Source organism: Narcine bancroftii, chromosome 6 (genome assembly GCF_036971445.1).
Source record: "Narcine bancroftii isolate sNarBan1 chromosome 6, sNarBan1.hap1, whole genome shotgun sequence".
Classification (NCBI taxonomy): Eukaryota; Metazoa; Chordata; class Chondrichthyes; order Torpediniformes; family Narcinidae; genus Narcine; species Narcine bancroftii.
This window is the reverse complement of record NC_091474.1, coordinates 94,686,246-94,707,947: the sequence shown is the minus strand read 5'-3', so window position 1 is coordinate 94,707,947 and position 21,702 is coordinate 94,686,246. Positions and strand designations below refer to the sequence as shown.

The 21,702-nt window shown below is 44.9% G+C and overlaps 1 protein-coding gene across 13 annotated transcripts in view; it reads right to left on the bottom strand.

Annotated features, from left to right (window-relative positions):
• Positions 1-21,702, bottom strand: part of LOC138736373 (paired box protein Pax-2-like) — a 289,107-nt gene that overhangs the window by 39,995 nt on the left and 227,410 nt on the right. For all 13 annotated transcript variants that reach the window (XM_069885774.1, XM_069885775.1, XM_069885773.1 and 10 more), the window contains one exon: positions 16,593-16,719. In XM_069885774.1, the coding sequence (XP_069741875.1) occupies positions 16,593-16,719 (127 nt within the window). The remainder of the gene's footprint in view (positions 1-16,592; positions 16,720-21,702) is intronic.

The window sequence follows — 21,702 nt, the reverse complement described above, 5'->3', positions numbered from 1 at the left end:
GAACCCATGAAATAGTTTTCATGTCTCAGGGAACCCCTGCATAAAAATTATTATACACCATTATTAATATCAATCTTTTTTATATTTTTATCGTAGTTCACGTGGTAAGCATTATATATTTTTTTTCGGATAACTTGTTTAAGGAAAAAATGACCCTTTTTTGTCAAATTTATTGGCAATGCAAAAAAAATCATACTGCTTCTTTATGACATTGAGGTTTTCATGTTAAATAATGTAAGAGGTTGAAACCTTCATTACAATAACCAAGATTTTCCAACAATGTGCCATCCATGTATAGTAAAATTGTGAATATAAACAAAAATTACGCAAAAATGCATTAGCCTATTTATCACTGTTTCTCGTGGAACCCCCTAGCGACCTTTTGCGATACCCTGGGGTTCCAGGGATCCCTAGTTGAGAAACGCTGGTAGATTTTTGAGTAGGTTTATGTAGGTCAGCACCACATTGTGGGCCGAAAGGCCCGCTGTAATGTTCTATGATCTTCCATGGTGCCTGTAACCAACCTCTCCTCAAATCCATCTTGGGCCAAATTCTATCATCCCAATTCTCTCTCCTGCCCCTCTCCTCCTCATCTCTCGAGTCTACCTAAATCGTGCAATATTTTGAATGTAAGACCTATTTTATAACACATGAAGGGATAGAACTGCCAGGCAGGCTCATAAAGGACCCTCATTCTGTTCTGGTTTCAACCATCATTTGAGAGGAAACCATCATAATGAAATTTGGGAATAGAGTGGAGGATGTGACCCAAGTATAAAAATGGAGCTGTTTGTTTAGAATTTCTGCCTTCCAAGTGACATTGAACCACAGTCTCAATGTGCAGGAAAATATTGGGCTTGCAAGACGAATGAACCAGAGATTAATTGAAGATGATGGCAAACATGATCATGTGCAGGCAGTGGAAGTTTTCTTGTTGAATCTGTGTGGAAATGCATTCTCTGCCCCGGAGGTAAACATGGGTCCAATTCAAATGCAGTGAGACCCCCACAAAACAAGTGGATTTTTTTTTACAATGCGGTAAAAGCCAATTCTGGCCATCAAGCCCAATTGCATCCAATTAACCAACAGCCCCCGTACAATTTTGGAGGGTGGGAGGGAACAGGAGAGCGTGGTGGGGGGGGGGGGGGAAGCCCACGCAGATATGGGGAGAATGTATCAACTGCTTGCAGACAGCGTGGGATTCGAACCAAGGTCGCTGACACTTGTAATAGTTTTGCACTAACCGCTTCGCTGACCGGGCTGCATTGTTGATTCAGCAAGCAATTCATCAGGACGCCATTAATGGCGCCACATTGCCCAGCACCACACCTAACCATTGGTTCAATGTCACTTGGAAGGCAGAAATTCTAAACATTCAGCCCTGGGTTTCGTGTCCAAATAAGAAAAGAGGAACGAGCAGAACTCTTGCGCCTGCTCTGTTACTTCATAAGAATGTGGCTGACCTTTTACTTAGACATACATATGATCATACAGCACAGTAACAGATCCTTTTGGCCCATGAGCCAGTGACACCCACTTACATCCAATTAGCTACAGGGGGCAATGGTTGGCGTAGCGGTTAGTGCAATGCTTTCACAGTGGCACCGATCGGGACCGGGGTTCAAATCCAGTACTGCCTTTAAGGAAGTTGTACGTTCTCCCCGTGTCTGGGTGGATTTTCCGGTTTCTTCCCACTGTTCAAGGGAGTAGGTTAATGGGGTATAAATTGGGTGGCACAGACTCGCAGGCCGAAATGGCCTGTTTCTGTGCTGGATGTCTAAATTTAAAAAGAAAATACACGTTTCAAAAGGTGGGAGGAAACCGGAGTTCCCAGAAGAAACCCACACAAACACAGGGGAGAACGTCCAAACTCCTTGCAGGCAGTGCTGGTTCCGAACCCTGGTCACTGGTGCTGCAACAGCATTGCAGATACACCTACACTAATCGATAACCGTAGCGTAGTTCAGCACCACAGTTCCATTATCAACCCCAACTACCTGGGTTCCCCAAAGTGCTAAATCCAGACTTGTGCTCAAGCCCCTGAAAGCAACACCTTAATCCATACTGAATTCCCACTGAGGGTTGATATGAACTGTGTCAAGCAGACGATAAACATTTGACGAAACACTCTTTGCCTAGAGCAAAGCTCCCTGGTGCTTCCAAAAGGAAGACCACAAGGGTACACCGGAGTTCCACAGGCTCCATTTATTTAACCATGTAGGACTGATATCTCATTGAAGAGCAGTGAAATTAATTGTTCAATGCCAAATTTACCAAGCCACAGTGGAAAGCTTTTTGTGGCGTGCTATCCAGGCAAGTCAATCGATACTTAAGTCCAGCAGGTAGTGCATTGGTAAAATGCAGGGTGTCGTGATACAGCAAGTCAGTGAATGTTGCAAAGAGGGTGAAGTATAGATAAAATGGTTCAAGGATATTATCTTTCACCAGTGAGGAATCAATTTAGGATGTAATGGCAGGGGGAGAGACTGTCCTTGAATGTGGAGTTTTGAGTTTTCAATTACCTGTATCTTCTCCCCCACCCCTTCCCCCCCCCGAGAGTTAAGACCTGGGATGGGTCCTAAATATGTTGGCAACTTACCCCACTAGAATTGCAAAAATAACTACAGCAGTAGTTCTCCCCCACTCCACCCACCCAACCCCCCAATCATCAAAATGATCCGGGATCGTGGTCTGGTGAGGGGATGTAAAATAATTGAGGGTCCCTTCCACTTAACACCTTTCAGCTGTTCCTGTTGGGAAAGAGGTACAGGAGTATCAGATCCAGGAGTATCAGATCCAGGAGTATCAGATCCAGGAGTATCAGATCCAGCACCAAACAGCTTCTTCCAACGGGTAGTGGGAATGCTGAACGACCAAAGGAACTAATCACACTAACTCCCATATTTATGAAACTACATCTATCTATTTATTTATTTGCGTACATGGATACCTGTCCAGTATATATATTATTTGTCTGTATGCATGTTATGTCTGGTTGTGTGTCTGCTGTTTCTTCGAGTTGTACTTGTGTAATCAGATGACAATAAACGGGACTTGAGCATGAGATTAATTTACCAGAGAATAAGAACCAAAACATTCTCCCTTCCACTCCCTTGACACCCCATCCCACCTCACACCTGAGAATCAATTATCTGAACTGCAGCTGAACTCTAACCACCTTGATTCTAATATTCTCCCATCTTACATTTTACAGATGTATTAACATGATCTTTTCTTTCCTTGAATGCGATCTACCCTTCCTTAAGAGTTCCTACTGTAGAGTATTCAGAGAGCCGATTTGAATTTTAAATGTAGACATACATCACTGTAACAGAGCCTTCTGGCACACGAGCCCCACGCTGCTCAATTACCTCCAATCTTCGGTATGTTTTGAAGGGTGGGAGAAAACTGGGGACCTCAGGGAAAACCCATGCGGGGACGGGGAGAACGTACAAACTCCTTAAAGGCAGCTCGTGATTCTAATCCTGGTCCCGATCACTGGCGCTGTAACAGCATTGCGCTAACCACCACGCCAACCACGTCGTGCTGGTTCAAGTAACTCTGTGTTTTTGGAAAGTCCAAGGCTTCCTCCCAAACAGTGGAGATCGCTTAACCATTTTAAACATGTCATATTCAACTCATGCGGAGAAATATCAATTGAGTAGTAAATTCAAGAGTTCAGGGCCTCAGTGGTAACAGTAATAAACACTTCATGAATTACTAATTTTAAATAGATCATTCTAACCCCAACCACATAAAATCAACAAGATCAATAACTTCAGCTGTTTTAAATTGACAGTGAATACATTTTTAGAAGACCATAATCTCAGGGCCTTTGTTAATACTGAATCAGGTGCTAAAAATACATTTGGGTGGTCAAGATCATAAATTGGAACAAACTGTATATTTGCCTCATTTGCAAAATCAAATCCATCGTGGAGCCATTCCACTAAATATATTTTTTAATTAAAATGACCCGCTGCCTTCCTCAAAACTTTGTACCCACTATTTAATAAAAGATAGATTATCCTCGGAGAAAGCCGAGAGAAGGTTCACCAGGATTTTAAATGAGGATAGCTTGAACAGGTCGGTGTCTGTACTCGGATATAAATCACGGTAACGGGCCATTTTGGGCCACGAGTCCTTGTCTGCCAAAGTTTACACCCCATTAACCTACACTCCCGGTACGTTTCTGACGGTGGAAGGAAAATGGAGCCCCTCCCCGGGGAAAACCCACACAGACATGGAGGAGAACGTATCAACTCCTTAAAGCCACCATGGGATTCACTCCCCGGTGCCGATCGCTGCCACCTTCAAGGCGTTGTGCTAACCGCTACGCCAACCATACTCACTGAAGCTCATGGGAGATGATCATTCTTGAGCAGAGTAAATGCTTGGGGATTGTTTTTGCTTCATGAAGGGCATAAGCTCAAAATGAGGCAGTGCTAATTTAAGACAGTGATGATTTTTAATTTTTTAAAATCTTGGACATACGGCACAGTAACAGGTGCACCAAGCCCATGCCGCCCAATTATCGTCGACTGACCTACAACATGGTGCGTTTTTTTGGAAAAGTGGGATGAAACCGGAGCACCACATGAACATGGGGAAAACATACAAACTCCTAACAGACAGCGCCCGATTTGAACCACAAAACTTTCTTTCCAAGATTTGTGAGTCTTTGCTCTCAGAAGTTGTAGAGATTGATTTCTAAACAGTAAAAAAAAACTGGAGGACAATTGAGTGAAGTAGAATCAGACATGATCTCATTGAAAAGCAGAGCAAAGTGAAGGGACTGGGTGACCTAGAACAGTCCCTATTTCTTTTTGTGTTTTGTTATGGTCAGATGCGTTGAAGATTCGAGCCGAATCGCCTTTTTTTAAAAGCAGTTGGCTGCAACCAGTCTGTGTTTCATTACTGGTCTAACATGTCCAAGCATTATGGCTCAGTGAGCAGCTAGTCATTTAATGAAACCTAGATTGTTTCAGAGGTCAGTCCGCGGACAGAGTCGCGAAGACTGAGATCTGAAGATAAACACAATCCGCTGGAGCAACTCAGCAGCTCGAGCCGCGTCATGTGGGAGGAAAAGAATGATCGACATTTCGGGCTGTAGCCCTTCATTAAAAACTGATAGGATGGGAGGGGCTCATGCAGGAGATGCCTCCATTGGCCATTGCTGGAAAAGCTCATTCCTGCAGTCCTGGTAATGGAAGGCTTCATCCTGAGAGCAAAGACTGATGAGTGGAGATTTAGTCCAGGTGACTGTGGGAGCCAGTGGGTTTGTAATAAACGTCAGTGCCTAACTTACCTCCTGAGGTGGAAGCATAGATCTAGAAAGAGGAGGGAAGTGTCAGTAATGGTCCAAGTGACTTTGAGAGCAAAGTGGAGGAGAGCAGCAAGGTTGACGAAACCGATGAGCTCTGCACAGATGCAGGCCGCAGCCCCAATGCACTCTTCAAAGTGTTGGAGGTGGTGCCAGGGTAGATTCGGGACAAAGACTGCTCCAAGAGGCCAACAAAAGTGCAGGCACAGGTCTTGCCCTACCCAGAGAACCAAACAGCCCTTCCGCACGAGGCAGCCATTCACCTGCACCTCCTCCCACCTCACTGACGGCACGTGATGTTCCCAGCGTGGCCTCTTCTACATCAGTAAGACCAAACCCAGGCTTGGGGATGTTTGACAGATCATCGACACTCTGTCCCAAAGGCCAACCTGACCTGCCATTTCACCTCCCCTCCCCATTCATAGCCCAACCTAGGCCTTCTCCACTGCCAGAGTGAGGCCCAACATCATCTCGAGGGTTCCCCCGGGCAGTCAACAGAAAAATTATGTTTTTTGTTAGTTGTAGATATGGATATGGAATCATATCAGGTAAGGAGTCCTCTCTCCTGTATCTTTTCTACTCTTCCTCTCCCCATTACCTGCTTTATGACCCATTTTCCATCCCCCAAACCCATTCTCCACCCACCCATTCTCAACCCTTCTCTTTCATTCCACCTTCCTTCTCTGTACTGGATTCTTCTGCTCTCTTTCTCTCTTTGCCTCTCAGTTTCATCTAGTCTCTCACCATTCTCACCTTCACTTTTTGGTCTGGTTCCGTTACGGGCAGCCTTTGTCTTTAATCACCACCCCTCCCCCACCATGTGACTCATCCTCTACCTGGCCCCTTTGTCGGGCATCAGCCAATCTACGGTCTCCGTCCTTTGTGTCTCACCTCTCCCTGCCCCATCGATCCCACATGGGCCCCTGCCCCACCCCTCTCATGCTTTGCTACTCTTCTCCACACTGCCAGTCATTGAAGACTCCAGTCCAAACCGTCGACCATTCTCTTCCTCCAACTGTTCAATCTGGAAGATTGTGAAAGCACAAACTGCCATGTGATAACTTGATAATGTTTCTTCAACTAAATTTCTCAAATAACAAGGCCATATCTCCATTGGGAACCCCCTGGTTTTCCTCCAAGTGGGAGTGACAGATTATGTTGTGTTTGTATTGTATATAGATATGTTTTGGGAAGATAAATTGGGGCAGGTTTTTTTTAGTGTAGGTCACATACACTATAAAACAGATCTTATTTAAAATACTGGAGCTCTGCTCATGCTAGACAGGCCGGTTCCAAGAGCTTTTGGAAAGCTTTGGAGAGAGCCCAAGAGACTTCACTAATGGATTTTTGTTTACAAAAAGGCACAGATGAAAGAACTCATCGGAGCTGCGGGCTGTCTGGAGTGGAACTTGCTGTTCTAGGAGGCTCATGTGGTTTTGCAAGTAGAGAGAGCAAAACAGGCTTTTTCTCTGAGAAAGAGAGAGAGGGGAGGAACTCAGTTCTGCAGTTTGACAGTCAGCAGCAGCAGCTGGGACTGGAACAGGACAAGCTGGAAAGCTTGTGTAAAACCCCATTTGGAAGATGGATTGTGAGTGCTTAGTTCAGCCTGGTCAGTGTCCTTGTGGTTCATGCACAAAGAGAGGACTGGCTGCCTAATGTTCCACTTGAAATAAGAGAAACAAAAAGGTGCTTTGTGGTGACCTGAAAGAAAGAGGCCATCACCTGAAAAACCCTGATGGGGCAAGTTTCTTTGGCAAGACACTGAGGTGACTGATTGAAAAGAAATCAGTTGTGGGTGTCCAGCGAACAACAAATCTCTCTCTGAAAACTGACAAGAACCTTCCTGAGTGGGAACCATTTACCTTCCAAGCACCAAAGCCTGGTGAACTTCATAAATGTTAAATTACGTGCACAATTTAAGAATTGCCTGCAACCAGTGAACGGAGGAATGAGAAATGAGATTTATCTGTGAATCAAAGAACTTTTCTGAACTTATACACACATTACATACGCATGTGCTTAGAATTAGAAGGGGGTTACGTTAATAGTAATAAATTGAAGTTTGATCCTGTTTTCATGTTTAAAGATAATTAAAAGCAGCTTTTGTTTAAGTAACCATTTGTCTTGGTGAATATCTATTGCTGCTGTGTTTTGAAATCCTCTGAGCTCGTAACACTGGGTCTAGAACAGAAAGCTTGCTGCCTTGACTGTGGGTATGCATCACTAGGGCTACAACGACCTTCTCATGACCCACCTTAATGATGGCAATAAATGCTCACGCAAGAATCCCATGAATGCGTAGAAAGACAATGAAAAATAGAGAAGGCACTTGTCACATGAAGAGGCTGGAAGCTGGAGTGTTAACAAATGAATGACAATTTTTCTCATCCAGTACGGTGCAGTTAGTGGAGCAGAGTGGTTCTCAACCTTTTTCTTTCCACTCACATTCCTCTGTGTGGGAAGGGAAGGTTGAGAACCACTGCTCTGGACCCAATTGTTATGGAAATATTTTGCTTGAGAAAAATTGTTATTGACCCATTTCCTTTGGAGATTTGAAACTGTGTACATAACGAGTCAATGAGGTATGATTAAAACAGTGTTTTCAACCTTTTTTCTTCCACTCACATCCCACCTTAAGCAATCCCTTACTAATCGCAGAGCACCTATGGCATAAGGAATGCTTAAAGTGGGGTGTGAGTGGAAAGAAAACGGTTGAGAACCACTGGTGTAGTGGTTAGTGCAAAGCTGTTACTGTGCCAGCAACCTGGGTTTAAATCAGGCACTGTCTGTGAGGAGTTTGTACATTTTCTCCTTGACTGTGTGGGGTTCCTCTGTTTGCCCCGGTTTCCTCCCACCTTTCAAAGGGTTGTAGGTTAATTGGGGGACACAAGTTTGTGGCTGGTAGGGCCTGTATGACTTTTTTTTAATTATATGGAGAAGGTCCTGGAAATGACCTTAAATTGGCCCATTCAAAGTATTTTATCTTCTCCAATAGTAATTTATTTTTCCAATCATATTTCCTGAACATTCTGTGACCTTTCTTGCCTCAGAACCGAGTCAAACCTGAGCAAGTAATCAGCATCCCAAGTCTCATGGTTATTTCATTTCGTGCTGACTCACAGTGGCGTCGGATAAGTGGAGGATTGAAGTCACAGAAGCAGCCACTGCTCCCTATTCTAAGTTGTCAAATGATGACTCATCTTCTCTGAACCCATGAGTTGGGCACTGCCATGTTTTAGAGGGCACAAGATAGAAGACCAATGTAAAAACACAATGCCGGAGAAACTCAGCCAGTCACACAGTATGTAGCAAAGATAAAGATACACAACTGACCTTTCGGGCTTGAGCCCTTCATCAAAGTATTGGCAAAAACACTGATGAAACCTGGATTAGGTATCTTTACCTTTGCTATATAAAAGACACTGTTTGACTAGGTGAGTTTCTCCAGTGTTGTCTTTTTACTTCAATTACAGAAGAGAAACAAGTTGATGGTGGGGGGGGAGGGAAGAGGGTGGGGAGCTGAAGGAAAGGAGACTGAGGGTAGGTTAAGATCAAAAGACCATCAGACCATAAGAGGAGAAATAGGCTATTCAGTCTGCCCCACCATTCAATCATGAGCTGATCCATTTTCCCTCTTAGCCCCACTGTCCGGTCACCTCCCCATAACTTTTGACACCCTGGATAATCAACAACCTATCAACCTCTGCCTTAAATTCACCCAGTGACCGGGCTACACAACTGCCTAAAATCCACCACGGGGGACAACCTTTCCACATCACCTTTGTCCATGCCTTTCAACATTAGGGTTTCTCCAACACTTTTTGCACTTGACCCAGCGCCGGTGAAGTTCCCAACTGAAATTGGGGACTTGGGTTTTATGAAAAAAGTAAAAGCTGGTGAAATGGATGATATAACCTTTGGGACAACAAGTAGAACAGTCAGAGGGGACAAGCTCTGGAACATCAGGATATGGCCAGTCTTGGCTGGTGTTGGACTGCTGCATCCAAAATAAATAACACTGCCTGGTCACCACATTACAGAGAACCCTTTTCATTCCTAAAACTCAGAGGTGACTGCTAGATTGCAGTAGCTGATGCCATCACAAAGAGAGGACTGGACTATTCAAGCCTAGCAATCAAGCACAGGAAAATATTGCTGACCGTGAATCTAGGTAGGCAGCAACTGCTGATGGAATAGAACTGATGGTGACTATCGGGCCAATAATTTGGAATGGATTCCCGATGATTGCTGCTGCTCTCTGACGGCAGCGTCCCCTGTTCTCGATGGTTGGGAGGGATTTGCCTGTAATGTCCTGGGCTGCTTTCATTTACACTCAGGGGTATTGGTGTCCCCATATGTGGCCAGGATGTAGCTGGTCAGCACACCTTCCACCACACATCTGCAGAAATTGGTCAAGGTTTCAGGTGTCAAATGTTCTTTGCATGCATGTTACCACTGGTAATTGTCGAGGTATGTATTGATAAATATGATGTGGTTCTTTGAATTTGGATGGATTTAACATGATCACTGCAGCCATTGTGCTGTTGAAAGCCCAATGCATCAATGTGGTATAATCCAGTCAAAGTCAAGTAAGTACAACCCGACGAAACAGCGTCCTCTGGTCCTCGGCACAAAACGTACCGACAAACAACAAGACATAGCACACATTCAGACAAACAATACGTATGCAGGACAGAATTCATATGTACAAAACAAATAAATAAATATTGTTTCATGAATATGGTAGTCTCAGATGGTCAGTGTGAGCAGTTCTTTTAGTAGTTCACACTCTCCCTGCCCGTGGGAAGAAGCTGTGAGCGGGATGGAAGGGGTCCTCAATTAATTTGCACGCCCCCTTCAGATCCCAGTAGATGGTTGGCAGGTGGGGGAAAGAGACTCCAGTGATCCTCTCTGCCACTCTTATGGTCCAGTTTTAAAAAAATTTGCCCATCCATTTCTCAGAATATAGGTCAGAGCTGGGATGCATGGTCCTGTCAGTGGACTAAGGCCGGGAAAGTGTGAATGACCAAAGCTGTGAACCTGATCAGAATCGATGAACCATAGAACACTACAGCACAAAAACAGGCCGCTTCGGCCCTCCTAGTCTGTGCCAAACCATTTTTATCTTGCCTAGTCCCACTGACCTGCACCCAGTCCTTAGCCCTCTATGTCTCTCCCATCCATATACCTGTCCAAATTCCTCTTCAATGTTAAAATGGAGCCCGCATTCACCACCTCAGCTGGCAGCTCATTCCACACTCCCTCACATCCCCCCTAAACTTTTCCCCTTTCACTCTTAACCCATGTCCTCTGATTTGTACCTCACTTACCCTCAGTGGAAAAAGCCTATCTCTGTCGATCCCCCACATAATTTTAAATACTTCTATCAAATCTCCCCTCATCTACGCTCCAGGGAATAAAGTTCGTACCTGTTTAACTCAGTTCCTGAAGTCCAGGCAACATCCTAGTAAATCTTCTCTCCACTCTTTCCACCTTATTGATATTCTTCCTATAGTTAGATGACCAAAACTGCACACAATACTCCAAATCTGGCCTCACCAGTGTCTCGTACTTGTAGTTTTCACAACCAAAGATGGATGAAAAGTGATTGAAAAAATTCTCCAAGTGCAAACGTTGAAGAACTAAATTGACAAAGCAGCAGTGAGCAGAAACAAAAAAGATCTTTTGCCCATCAGTCACTCAACTCTCTTTTGTCAGGCCAGAAGGACGATCAGTGCAATTATAAACACAAAGTGCGGGCACAAATGAGAAGGAGATCAGTAGCAAGGGAAAGAAATGGCCCTTTCTTCTCTGTTCTGACTGAACCTGTTAGTCAGACCATCAAGCACATATCATAAGGAAAGGAATTCCTTTGTCACTTAACCTGCAGCCTATTATTTGAGAGTTCAATCGGGCCTCTTGTCCGAGTAGACTGCATTTACTGTCACCGTTTCTGATGGCTCGTGTATAATTATGTGAATTTTAATAAAACACACTTGAAGTAACCTGACACTGACAGCTAGACATCAGAGTGTTTAACCCTGTGAGTGACCAGCTCACTCCTTTGTGATTCACGTGCCCTTTTTACACAGAAACTTGGGAATTATTCCGAAAAATACTTAGCAGACGTACCTCCGGATGTGGTCGTTTACACACGGTGGGGCTCTATCGCCCAGCTTTGCTGTGTCATGGAGTTTGGGGGGAGAGGGAACGTCGTATTCATTAGGCCTGTTTCTAACAGAATGGCTGCGGTCAACTTACACCATTGCCGCTCCGTCAAAATATGTAGTGGAAAAATGACGGGATGGAATTTGCATTGAGACAATCCGTCCCGACGTTTTTACACTGCCACTGGAGCAGAATTTTTTTCCCGAAATTCTCTGCTATGTACAAGTGCTTGCAGAAAGGGGAAGTCACTTCACTGAGGAGACTGCCTTGAGCAGGAGGGATATTAGCTCGGTGCTGAAAAGGGACAAGCTTGTGATGCAGTGGGAAAGCCGTTGTGAGCTGGAGAATCCAGATTTTATCCCCTCGCTGTGCAGAGTTAACCGGTGCAACAACTTTAGAATCCGTGATGACACTGACACAGAGAAATTTAACAGAGGATCCAATTTCTCACCAGCCATCTAATGGCTTACTTTTGTAATTCATGTCTCGGGCCAGCCATTGGCTTAAGAGTGCGGAATCAAGCCCAACTTGCACACATCCTCCCACCCACACATCCTCCCTACCTACGTTTGGACCGCATCACTCTGAACCCATCCTCTCTGCCATGTTGTGATCAAACACGCTTGTAATAAAAACTACCTTGATCTCGGAGCTGCCTTCTTAACTTGCTTTACTTTAACAAACCCTTGGTGAATATTTACATCGCCTTCGTCTCCCGAGCCCGCCAGATGCATAACTCTCCCAGATGCGGAAGTCCCGCCCCGTGATGTCATCGGCCTGCTCAACATCCCGCCAGTAGTGTTACACCACATTCTCCATGTCTCAGTCCAACCTTTTCACAATGATACCTACCTCAACCATACGCCCACCACTCTCCATGCAAAAAAAACATTACCCCTAAATTTCATGTACGATCCTTTCCCTGAACCTTAAACTTATGTCCTTTAATTACTATTTCCCCTAATCTGAGGGAAAAGGACTCAGTGTTTCTCAATCAAACCCTCTCTATGAGATCATTTCTCATCCTCCTGCGCTCCACAGAATTAAGCCCCAACCTATTCAACATCTCCCTTGATACCTTGTGTTGGAACTCAGGCACAAAGCATTAGTTGTGCATCTCTGCCTCCTGCAGACGTTGCGTGATCTGCTGAGATTTTCCAGAAATTTTTTGTATTTACTACAATCACAGCATCTGCAGATTTCCTTAGGGGTTTACAAATTGGATTGGAACATGAGTTTAACCTGCCATTTTGGCAGGTTTTCTACCCATGTACAAGCCAATTAGTGGATAGAATTTTTAAAAAACTGCACAGGAAGGCAAACCTCCCTCCCACCCCCACCCCGATTCCATACCCACCCTGGCCACTTACCTTTTGGAGGCCAACACAGGGAACAGGACCTCTGGCCACATGATGAGTGTGTAACCCTTAAATTTAGGGTCCAGTGAGTGAATGGCTGCAGGGAGCTGCTACGCTGGTAGAATTCCCGGATCCTGTGTTTGTAAATGCCTTTTGTTTCACTTCTTCGACGTCATACATATTTAAATGCCTGACAAAATGCCTTTTAAATGTAGCACTTGTATCTGAAGCAGTAAGTTGTATTTGAGTAAATTAATAGGCATTTTCTGACATACAATCTCTTTTGTGAAGCCTGAAAAGCTATTGTCAATTTACGTAAACACATGATGACATCAAACGGCCTGGTTTTCAAACAAATTGGCCACAGGATAAATACTTGGTGATCATCATGACCAGTGAAGGCATGTTTATAAAAGTGCACACTCTGACACCACTGGGGCTTATCTCGAGGTTTCACCTCATCCAAGCCATGTTGCTTCTTTTCCTAACTTTTCCAATGTCCGATTCACAGTCTTTCCTCCTGCCTCACAAACCAAGAGTTATCCGCGGCACATATCTTGCTTTGTATCAAATACATTTCACCCCCTTCGGTTAGCTGTGTGTTTCAGATGACTTGAGCCCTGGTCTGGTCCCGATTGCTGGTGCCATAAAGGCATTTTGCACCAACCGTGCTGCCTCCGATATAGTGCATGAAAACTCAAAGTAAGGCAGTGCCTTTGGTTCATTGATCATTCAGAACTAGACCCAGACATCTTTACAGACAGAGCATGATTTGAACCCCGTCTTACTAACAGTCCCAGCCCTTTTGCCCCCGATAAAACTCCTGCCTGTGGTTGATTGGCACGCTTAGCACCTTTGTGTTCTTCCGAGCTGGAGATTAAACCCCACAAGGAACAGGAGATATTGAGCGCGCACCAGCAACTTCATCTGAACAAGTTACACGAAAATCCCAAATCTTCACAAAGTAACGGTGACAATGAAGCCACACTGTCATTCCAACAACAATGTTGGCTGGGCCATTGTGGTTTTGAACTGAAGGGAGGTGCATGATCTCTCGCAGATGCACAGCCCATTGTTTAACAGAAAGTGAGATTTTCTTGCATCTTGTCTCAGCCCCTGTCAAACACCCTCCACACAAAAGGTGCTTTTTAAACAAATAGCAACCTCCATCATCCTCTTGGGCTCTGCATTCCAGATCAAGCAATGCAGAGGGATGCTGGGTGTGAGGCTCTGATAATCTTACTGTGACAGACCCACTCATGTGGAAACGGAAGGCATCGAAATGAGATAAAGATATGAAAGGTTGTGGGTAGGAGACTCACAGCAGATAGGTTGAGAGGCAGAGGTGGATATTATGGACTGGGCCTCAGATGAGGAATGCTTTTCCCAATAATTAGTTGCCCATCACTCAACATTGGGAGCTGCTTTGCCAACCTTACAATGAGATTAAGCAAGAGAATGGCGACTAAAGACAAAGAGCTGGAGAAACTCAGCAGGTCGAACAGTGTACTTTATGTAGCAAAGACATATTGCAGCGGCCTGCTGTGGCAGTAATAGGGCCGGCACTCCAGGCAGTGAGTGCAACCAGGAGACAGCAGACCGTGGGGCTGCACTGGCTCCAGCAAGCGAACTGGTGGTCGGACGGCTAAGGCAGCACAGGGGCCAGCATCCTCAACATGGACCCCTGTGGCAACAGCTTGGGAATAGCGCGCAGGAAAGAAATATGGTTATGTCTTTATTAAGCAAGACAGAGGTGGGAGTCGGGCTTGGGAACAAAGATTGATGAGCGGTGCTGGTCCAACTTGTGACCAATCCGCATGGCCATGGTCATCAATACAAGATACTTGAAAAGTATCTTTCAAAAAGCAACTTCTTGCATCAGCTGTGTCTAACGCCTCAAAGGATTAACAGGTCCAAGCCGGAACTGTCGGACCAGTGCTTCAGATGCAGCATTTGTGCACATGACCTGGACACGTACCAAGATAAGGGCCTTCTGAGCAAAACTAGGTGAAGTCCTAGGGAAAACATAGGTAATGAATTCCTGCAGAATCCTGAGTTGTTCTTGCTGGGTAACATGATGGACATAAGACTTAAAATGAAGCTGTCTAAATTCCAAATTCAATTTGTAAAGGTCACATTGGCGGTGGCCAGGAAGTGCATAGCGATTACCTGGAAATCCGACTTTCACCTGAGCATGGAGCAATGGAGCAGGGAGATGCAAGCCCGTGTTCCCCTGGAGAAGATTACCTATAACCTGAGGGGAAGGTATGGTACCTTTCAAAAAATCTGGCAGCCGTACCTGAACCACATAGGAGCCTTGGGGCTCATCTATGCCTTAAACAAGGGGCCTGCCTTCGCTCAGCTGGGAAAAGTGAAGGAACAAAGGGAAATCGGCCTGATTCCTCCCTGCTGCACCGGACCTGACCCATAGTTCCCTGATATGATTCATTCCTATGTGTTGGATGTTTAAATATCATGAAATTCGGTGTTTTGTGGAGCATCATAGTGCAAAGATACATCATAATAAAAAATAAAATAATAATAATAATCGTGGATGAAAAGTGAGGCCGTGTCTGTGGTATATTGATCATTCAGATGGCAGCGGGGAAGAAGCCGTCCTTGTGTCGCTATGTGCTCATCTTTAGGCTCCTGTACCCTTTTCCCCAATGGTAACAGAGTGAAGGGGGCACGATCTGAGTGATGGGGGTCTTTGAGGATAGAGGCTACTTTTTTAAAGCACCATCCTGGATGGGGCGGAGTCTGGTGCCTGTGATGTCGCAGGCCGATTTAACATCCCTCTGGAGTTTATTCTTGTCCTGAGAGTTGATGCCTCCATACCAGGCAGTGATGCAACCAGCCAGAATGCTCTCCACAGTACACCCCTAGAAGTTTATGAGAGTATTTGGTGACTTACCGAATCTCCTCAGACATCTCACAAAGTATAGCCGCTGGTGAGCCTTCTTTGTGATTGCATCAATGTGGAGGCTCCAGGACAGGTCACCGGAGATGTTGACCCCCAGAAATTCAAAGTTCTTAACCCACTGCACTACTGAGCCCTCGATAAGAACTGGGTCATGTTCCCCTGACCTTTTCTTTTTCCTTTCATTCTTCCTTTTATCACCACTCTTCTACCTGTTCTTTCACTCCCTGATATGATTCATTCCTATGTGTTGGATGTTTAAATGTCACCAAATACTCTCATAAACTTCTAGGTGTGTCCCTGCTTTCCGCTCAAAAATTCATCCACTCACCCACACTTTCACCAGTCCTTCCAACCATTTATTTCCTGCTTCATTCAACCTTTGACCATCTGGCAGTTCTTTCCCTCCATCCATTTAATCATCTTTCCCATCAAGCATTCATCCAGCCATCTATTGATCCATCCACCATTTATTGATCCATCCATCTCCCTATTCCAAGATAATTAGCAACTGAAATGAAGGATAGTTTTACTCCCGTACAACTAGTCAGCCCTTTTTACAACCCACGGAATTTTACTCTTTGCAAGCCCAAGAAAGAAGGATCCATCTCAAAAAGAGATGCGTGACCATTCTGTTAAACTGATTCAAAATCCAACCACGTTGATCTCTGATCTGCTTCCAGCCATGGAACCAAAACGACTGAAACATTTCAAAATCTGCATCTTAAAAGAATCCCACGTGCCACTTAGAAAATTTTTAATCTGCACAGTCCGCTTCCTGTCACGTTTATGTTTAAACTGGCAGATGAAATTGACACCTTACCTGTCACAACTGGATAACTCTGGGGCCCTGAAACGTTGGTCCCAAGGTCGGGAGTGGCAGCAGCTGATAGGCTGCTTTTAACATCTTCTAATCCAGAGGCCAGGGCAGAGAGTGAATATTCATTAGCCTGGGGGAAACACAGCAGAGAAAAGCAGGTGTAATGAAGTGAAGATTGACAGGAGTTCATTTTGGATTCCAGGCAAGAGAGTTTACAATCCACACATGCCCAACCCCCTTGCCCCAACATAAAATTAAAACATATCACTTCTGTTTTTCTTTTCGGAGAAGATTGATGGTGAATGAATATTGTCTGACGTTTCAATGGAATGACGTCTTACAGGACTGGGAGGGAGGTATAAATTATAGAGTCAGAGGACAGAGACGCAGAGAGTAATTGAGATTTGGAAAGAGAGAAATGACAGATATAAGGTTTTGGGAGTAAGGGGCAGAGGACAAGGGAGATCTTGGGCGGGAAATGCAGGAGTGAGATGCAACAATCATGGGAATCGTAGTCTCAGAATAAGGGAGGGGCCATTTGGAACTGAGATGAAGAGAGACTTCATCACTTAGAGAGTTTTGAAACTCTCTATCACAGGAAGTTGTTAAGGCTAGTTTGTCAGATCAAAAGGGAGTTTGATGTGGTCCCTATGGGTAAAAGAGGGGGATGGAGGGAGAGCAGAAAGAGGGTACTAAGATCAGCCATGGTCATATTTAATAGCCTTCTCCATTTTCTATGGTGTGAATTACAGATTTGGGCAGTAGGATATAGTGCATAATTGATGCAAGGATCTAAACTTTCTTGTACTTCTTCGAATAGCAACCGTCTACAGCACACATGTCAAACTCTGGCCCGCGGGCCAAATTTGGCCTGCGTTATAATTACATTTGGCCCTCAAGATCATATTAAATATATATTAGAGTTGGCCCACTGGCCGCCGCGCCAGTATAGCGCATGCACACTGAAGGTGAAAATGAAGACACCAGAGGTGTGGAGGGATCTCAGAGTCCCGAATCCCGGGGATCAGAGCGCCGCACTCAGCCCGCCCGGCTCCCAGACACACAGACGCGGCTGGAGTTGAGGACCATCCTCGCTGGGTCTGCGCTTCAGCGGCGACGCCGGACCGAACGACTCGTTGGCGATGCCTTCCCCTTCGCTCCGTGCGCGGCGGACCCTGCCTCCCGCTCCTTTTGTTGGAGACGAGCCTGGCGCCGTGAGATCACAGTTTAATCCCTCTCCAACCATGGGAGGGGGGTAGGAGCAACGCGCTCTTCTCAGCCAATTCCTCCACCGTCCCGGACGCCGGCGTTTCAACGGGGGGTTCGGGTGCCTTCGTCAGGCGACCGACCTGTTGGTCCAAGACAAGGGGAGAGCATACAAACTCCACACAAACAGCACCTGAACTCGGGTGAACGTGGAGCTGCGACCCCACATTCCACATCAGGACTGTGTGTAAGATTGGGAGCAGTGAGATGGAAGCTTATTTTGTTCCTGTGATTTAAGCCTTTCTTGGGGTGGGGGGGGTCCTTCTCTGACCACTTGCCTAACAATTATCCTAATCAGATGTGGAGTTACCAGAATACAACAGTTCTCAACTTTTTTCTTTCCACTCGCGTCCCTGTGCCATTGGTGCTCTGTGATTAGTAAGGGATTGCTTAAGGTGGTCTGTGGGTGGAAAGAAAAAGTTTGAAGACCACTGCTTTAATCATCCCTCATTGACTCGTCATGTGCACGGTTTCAGACGCTAAAGGAAATGGGCCAATGACAATGACAATGAAAGAGTTTAACCAAAACTATTATTAAACATTTATTTTAATAAGAAAAAGTTTAACATTACATATGTTGAAAGAAGAGAAAACATGCAGATGTTGTTGAAAATTTTCAATAAATATTTAGTTCGGCCCTTGACTTAGTCCAAGTTTTTAATTTTGGCCCTCCGTGAATTTGAGTTTGACACCCCAGGTCTACAGGATGGTCTATTTATTGGTTAATCTCCAATCTTAGAGACAGCACCTACCTCTTGCCACTCTCTAGCATCCATTGACATTTTAAGCTCATGTTTCTGGGATAAGCAATGACTAAAATATGGCAAAAGCAATTCTTGTACCATGGTGGAGAAGAAAAACAAGTGTGATGCATGTGGTAATGGGTTTGAAGCAGGGAACACATCCTATCTATAGAATAACAAGGTCACAGACCTTTTTGCCCATCATTACAGCAAACTAAAGTATTCCCCAAAAGCATTGCTGTCCATCACAGGAGAACAAGTTGGTAGATCAACATTGGTTCATTGGATGACGATTCAGTTCAAGGGGTTTAGTCGTTAGTTTGCCTCCAACCAAGGAAGTGCTTTATCAGAAATACCTTGCTAATCTCCATTGAGAGTGACTGCTTTACTTCAATGCAGAAGGACGTAAGAGCAGAAGAAGGAAGTGGCTAATTGGGCCCTCAAACAGCGTCACTGGGGTTGGTCTCACCCGGTGTGGTAACTCATGGTGTAACCCCTCCCCTCCTAGGAGTGGCGGGGGATGGGGTATGGATGCAGCACTAACCGGGGGGAGGGGTTGGCGCTGACTGCGGTGGGGGGGGGGGGGTTGGCGGCAGTGGCCTGACCATGTAGCGCATGCAGACAGAACCACGTGCATTTCATTTTGGTGTCACCCCTTCTGATGGTGTCATCCGGTGCAACCCCCCCAGCCTAGAGCCTTCAAACCATTTGACATGATCACATCTGATCTAATCTTGGCTTGAAAACCAGTTCCCTGCCCAGACATTGCAGTTTAATTATCTATCAATCTCCATCCTTAATATATTGAGTGAAGTGCCTATACAATTCTCTTGGAGAGTTCCAAATGGCCATGAAATTCCATCTTCTCTCTATCTGAAATAGGCAACCCCCCGTTCTGAATCCATGAGCCCTCTTTTTAGATAACTCACCACTGGAAACATGCCTTCAGCACCCACCCTATCAATCCGACCCTTGTTCTTTTCTCTAATGCGGATTCGACCAACCCGTTCAACCAGTCCTCACACGTCAATCTCGTGAACCATCTCTGTTCTGGCTCCAGAGCAATTATGTCCTTCTTTGATTGGCACCAAATCAAATGCAATCCCTCCGACACCTTGAAAAATCCTGCCTCAAAACTTTCATGATATTATATTCCACAACCCCCACAATAAAGTATTTCTCTTTACTCCTTACATCAGCCTTTCAATTACTTGTTGTGCACGCATTATTGACCTTTCATTTCTCACTAAATCTTCAGGGACCATAAGACGTAGGAGCAGAAATAGGCCATTCAGCCCATCGAGTCTGCCCCTCCACTTAATCATGAGCTGATCCATTTCCCCACTCACCCCCACTGCCCGGCCTTCTCCCCATAACCTTTGATGACCTGGCTAATAAAGAACTTAATAATCTCTGCCCTAAATACACCCAATGATTTGGGCCTCCATAACAACTGAAATATTTTTGCTTGAGAAAAATTGTCATTGGCCCATTTCCTTTGGAATTATGAAACCATGCACATAACAAGTCAATTGAGTACAATTAAAGCAGTGGGTTTTCAACCTTCCCACCCACATCCCACCTTAAGCAATCCCTTACTAATCACAGAGCACCGATGGCATCGGGATTACTTAAAATGGGATGTGAGTGGAAAGAGAAGGGTTGAGAACCACTGGGTTAAATAAAGAAGCTGCTGGACGCTTAACTGGTTCTGTTGTTTGTTTTCTTACAGCGTGGGCTGACTTTAACATTTCCAGATACATTTAAACATAGTGATTGCATCTGATTCTACCTGCTATTCCTGACATCTACTTGTGAAGAAAACTACACCAAACATTTCCATTAAATCTCTGACATCTCATCATCGGAAACAAATGCCTTTGTTTTTTTTGCCTTCCATGTGAGAAAAGATTTTGACTATCCACTCTATCTACATAATTTGATATAGAGCATAGAACATTACAGCCCTTCAGCCCACATACAGTCTATTTCAACCATTCTCAACCTTTTTTTTTGGCTACCACCATCTTAGGACTCTGCTCAAAGTTTAGGGCCCATGAATCAGTCAAGTTTTGGTTTCTTCTCTCCTATGGACTGCATGAAAAAAAACTTTAAAAATATTTATGTTACGTGAAATGAAAAGTAAAGGGCTGCACGGTTGGCATAGCAGCAAGCAGAACACCTTTACAGCGCCAGCCCGGAACGGGCTGGGGTTCAAGAATCCCACACCATCTGTAAGGAGTTAGTATTCTTCCTGTGTCTGGGTGGGTTTTTCTCCGGGGGCTCCGGTTTCCTCCCGCCATTCAAAAACATACCGGTGTGTAGGTTAACAGGGTGTAAACGGGTGGCGCAGACTCGTGCACCGAAATGACCTGTTACAGTGCTGACATTAAAATTTAAAGTAAATGTGCTGTGGCCACCAGGGGGTGGGGGGTGCCGTAGAGATCATGTTGAGAATCCTTCCCTAACACACCAATGCACCTCTATTTTCTATGTGCCGATCTATGGGTCTGTACCAGCATCCACCACCACTCCTGGCAATGCATTCCAGACATCCACCAGCCTCAGTGTATAAAACTTACCTCTGATGACGCCCCTAAACTTTGCTCCGCTCACCTTAAGCAAGTGTCCTCTGGTGTTTGCTACTGTCGTCCTGGGAAAATTGGTATCTACTTCTATTGGATCCAATATACTTCTATTCACCCATGTCTTGGCCTGCTTTCCACAGGGACAAGAACCCGAGCCTATCTGATCTCTCCTCCTAAAAAAAACCCAGTAATCCTGCTACTCTCTCCATCACAGCCATGTACTTCTCATTATTTGGTGACTAGAATGGCTCATAATCCTCTAAAGTGAGGTTTAACCAGTGCTTCGTGAAGTTGAAATATAACGTCCTGACTTTATATTGTTACGATTCAAAGGACCCCAAAATCCAGCAACAATAGATATGCACCAAGACAAATAGTAGCTTAAACAAAAGTTGCTTTTAATTATCTTTGAACAGAAAATAGAATCAAACTTTAAATTATCTCTATTGAATCACTTAACCCCCCCTTTTAATTTTAAGTGCATGTGTGTGTAATGTGTGTGTATGTGCGTGAGTT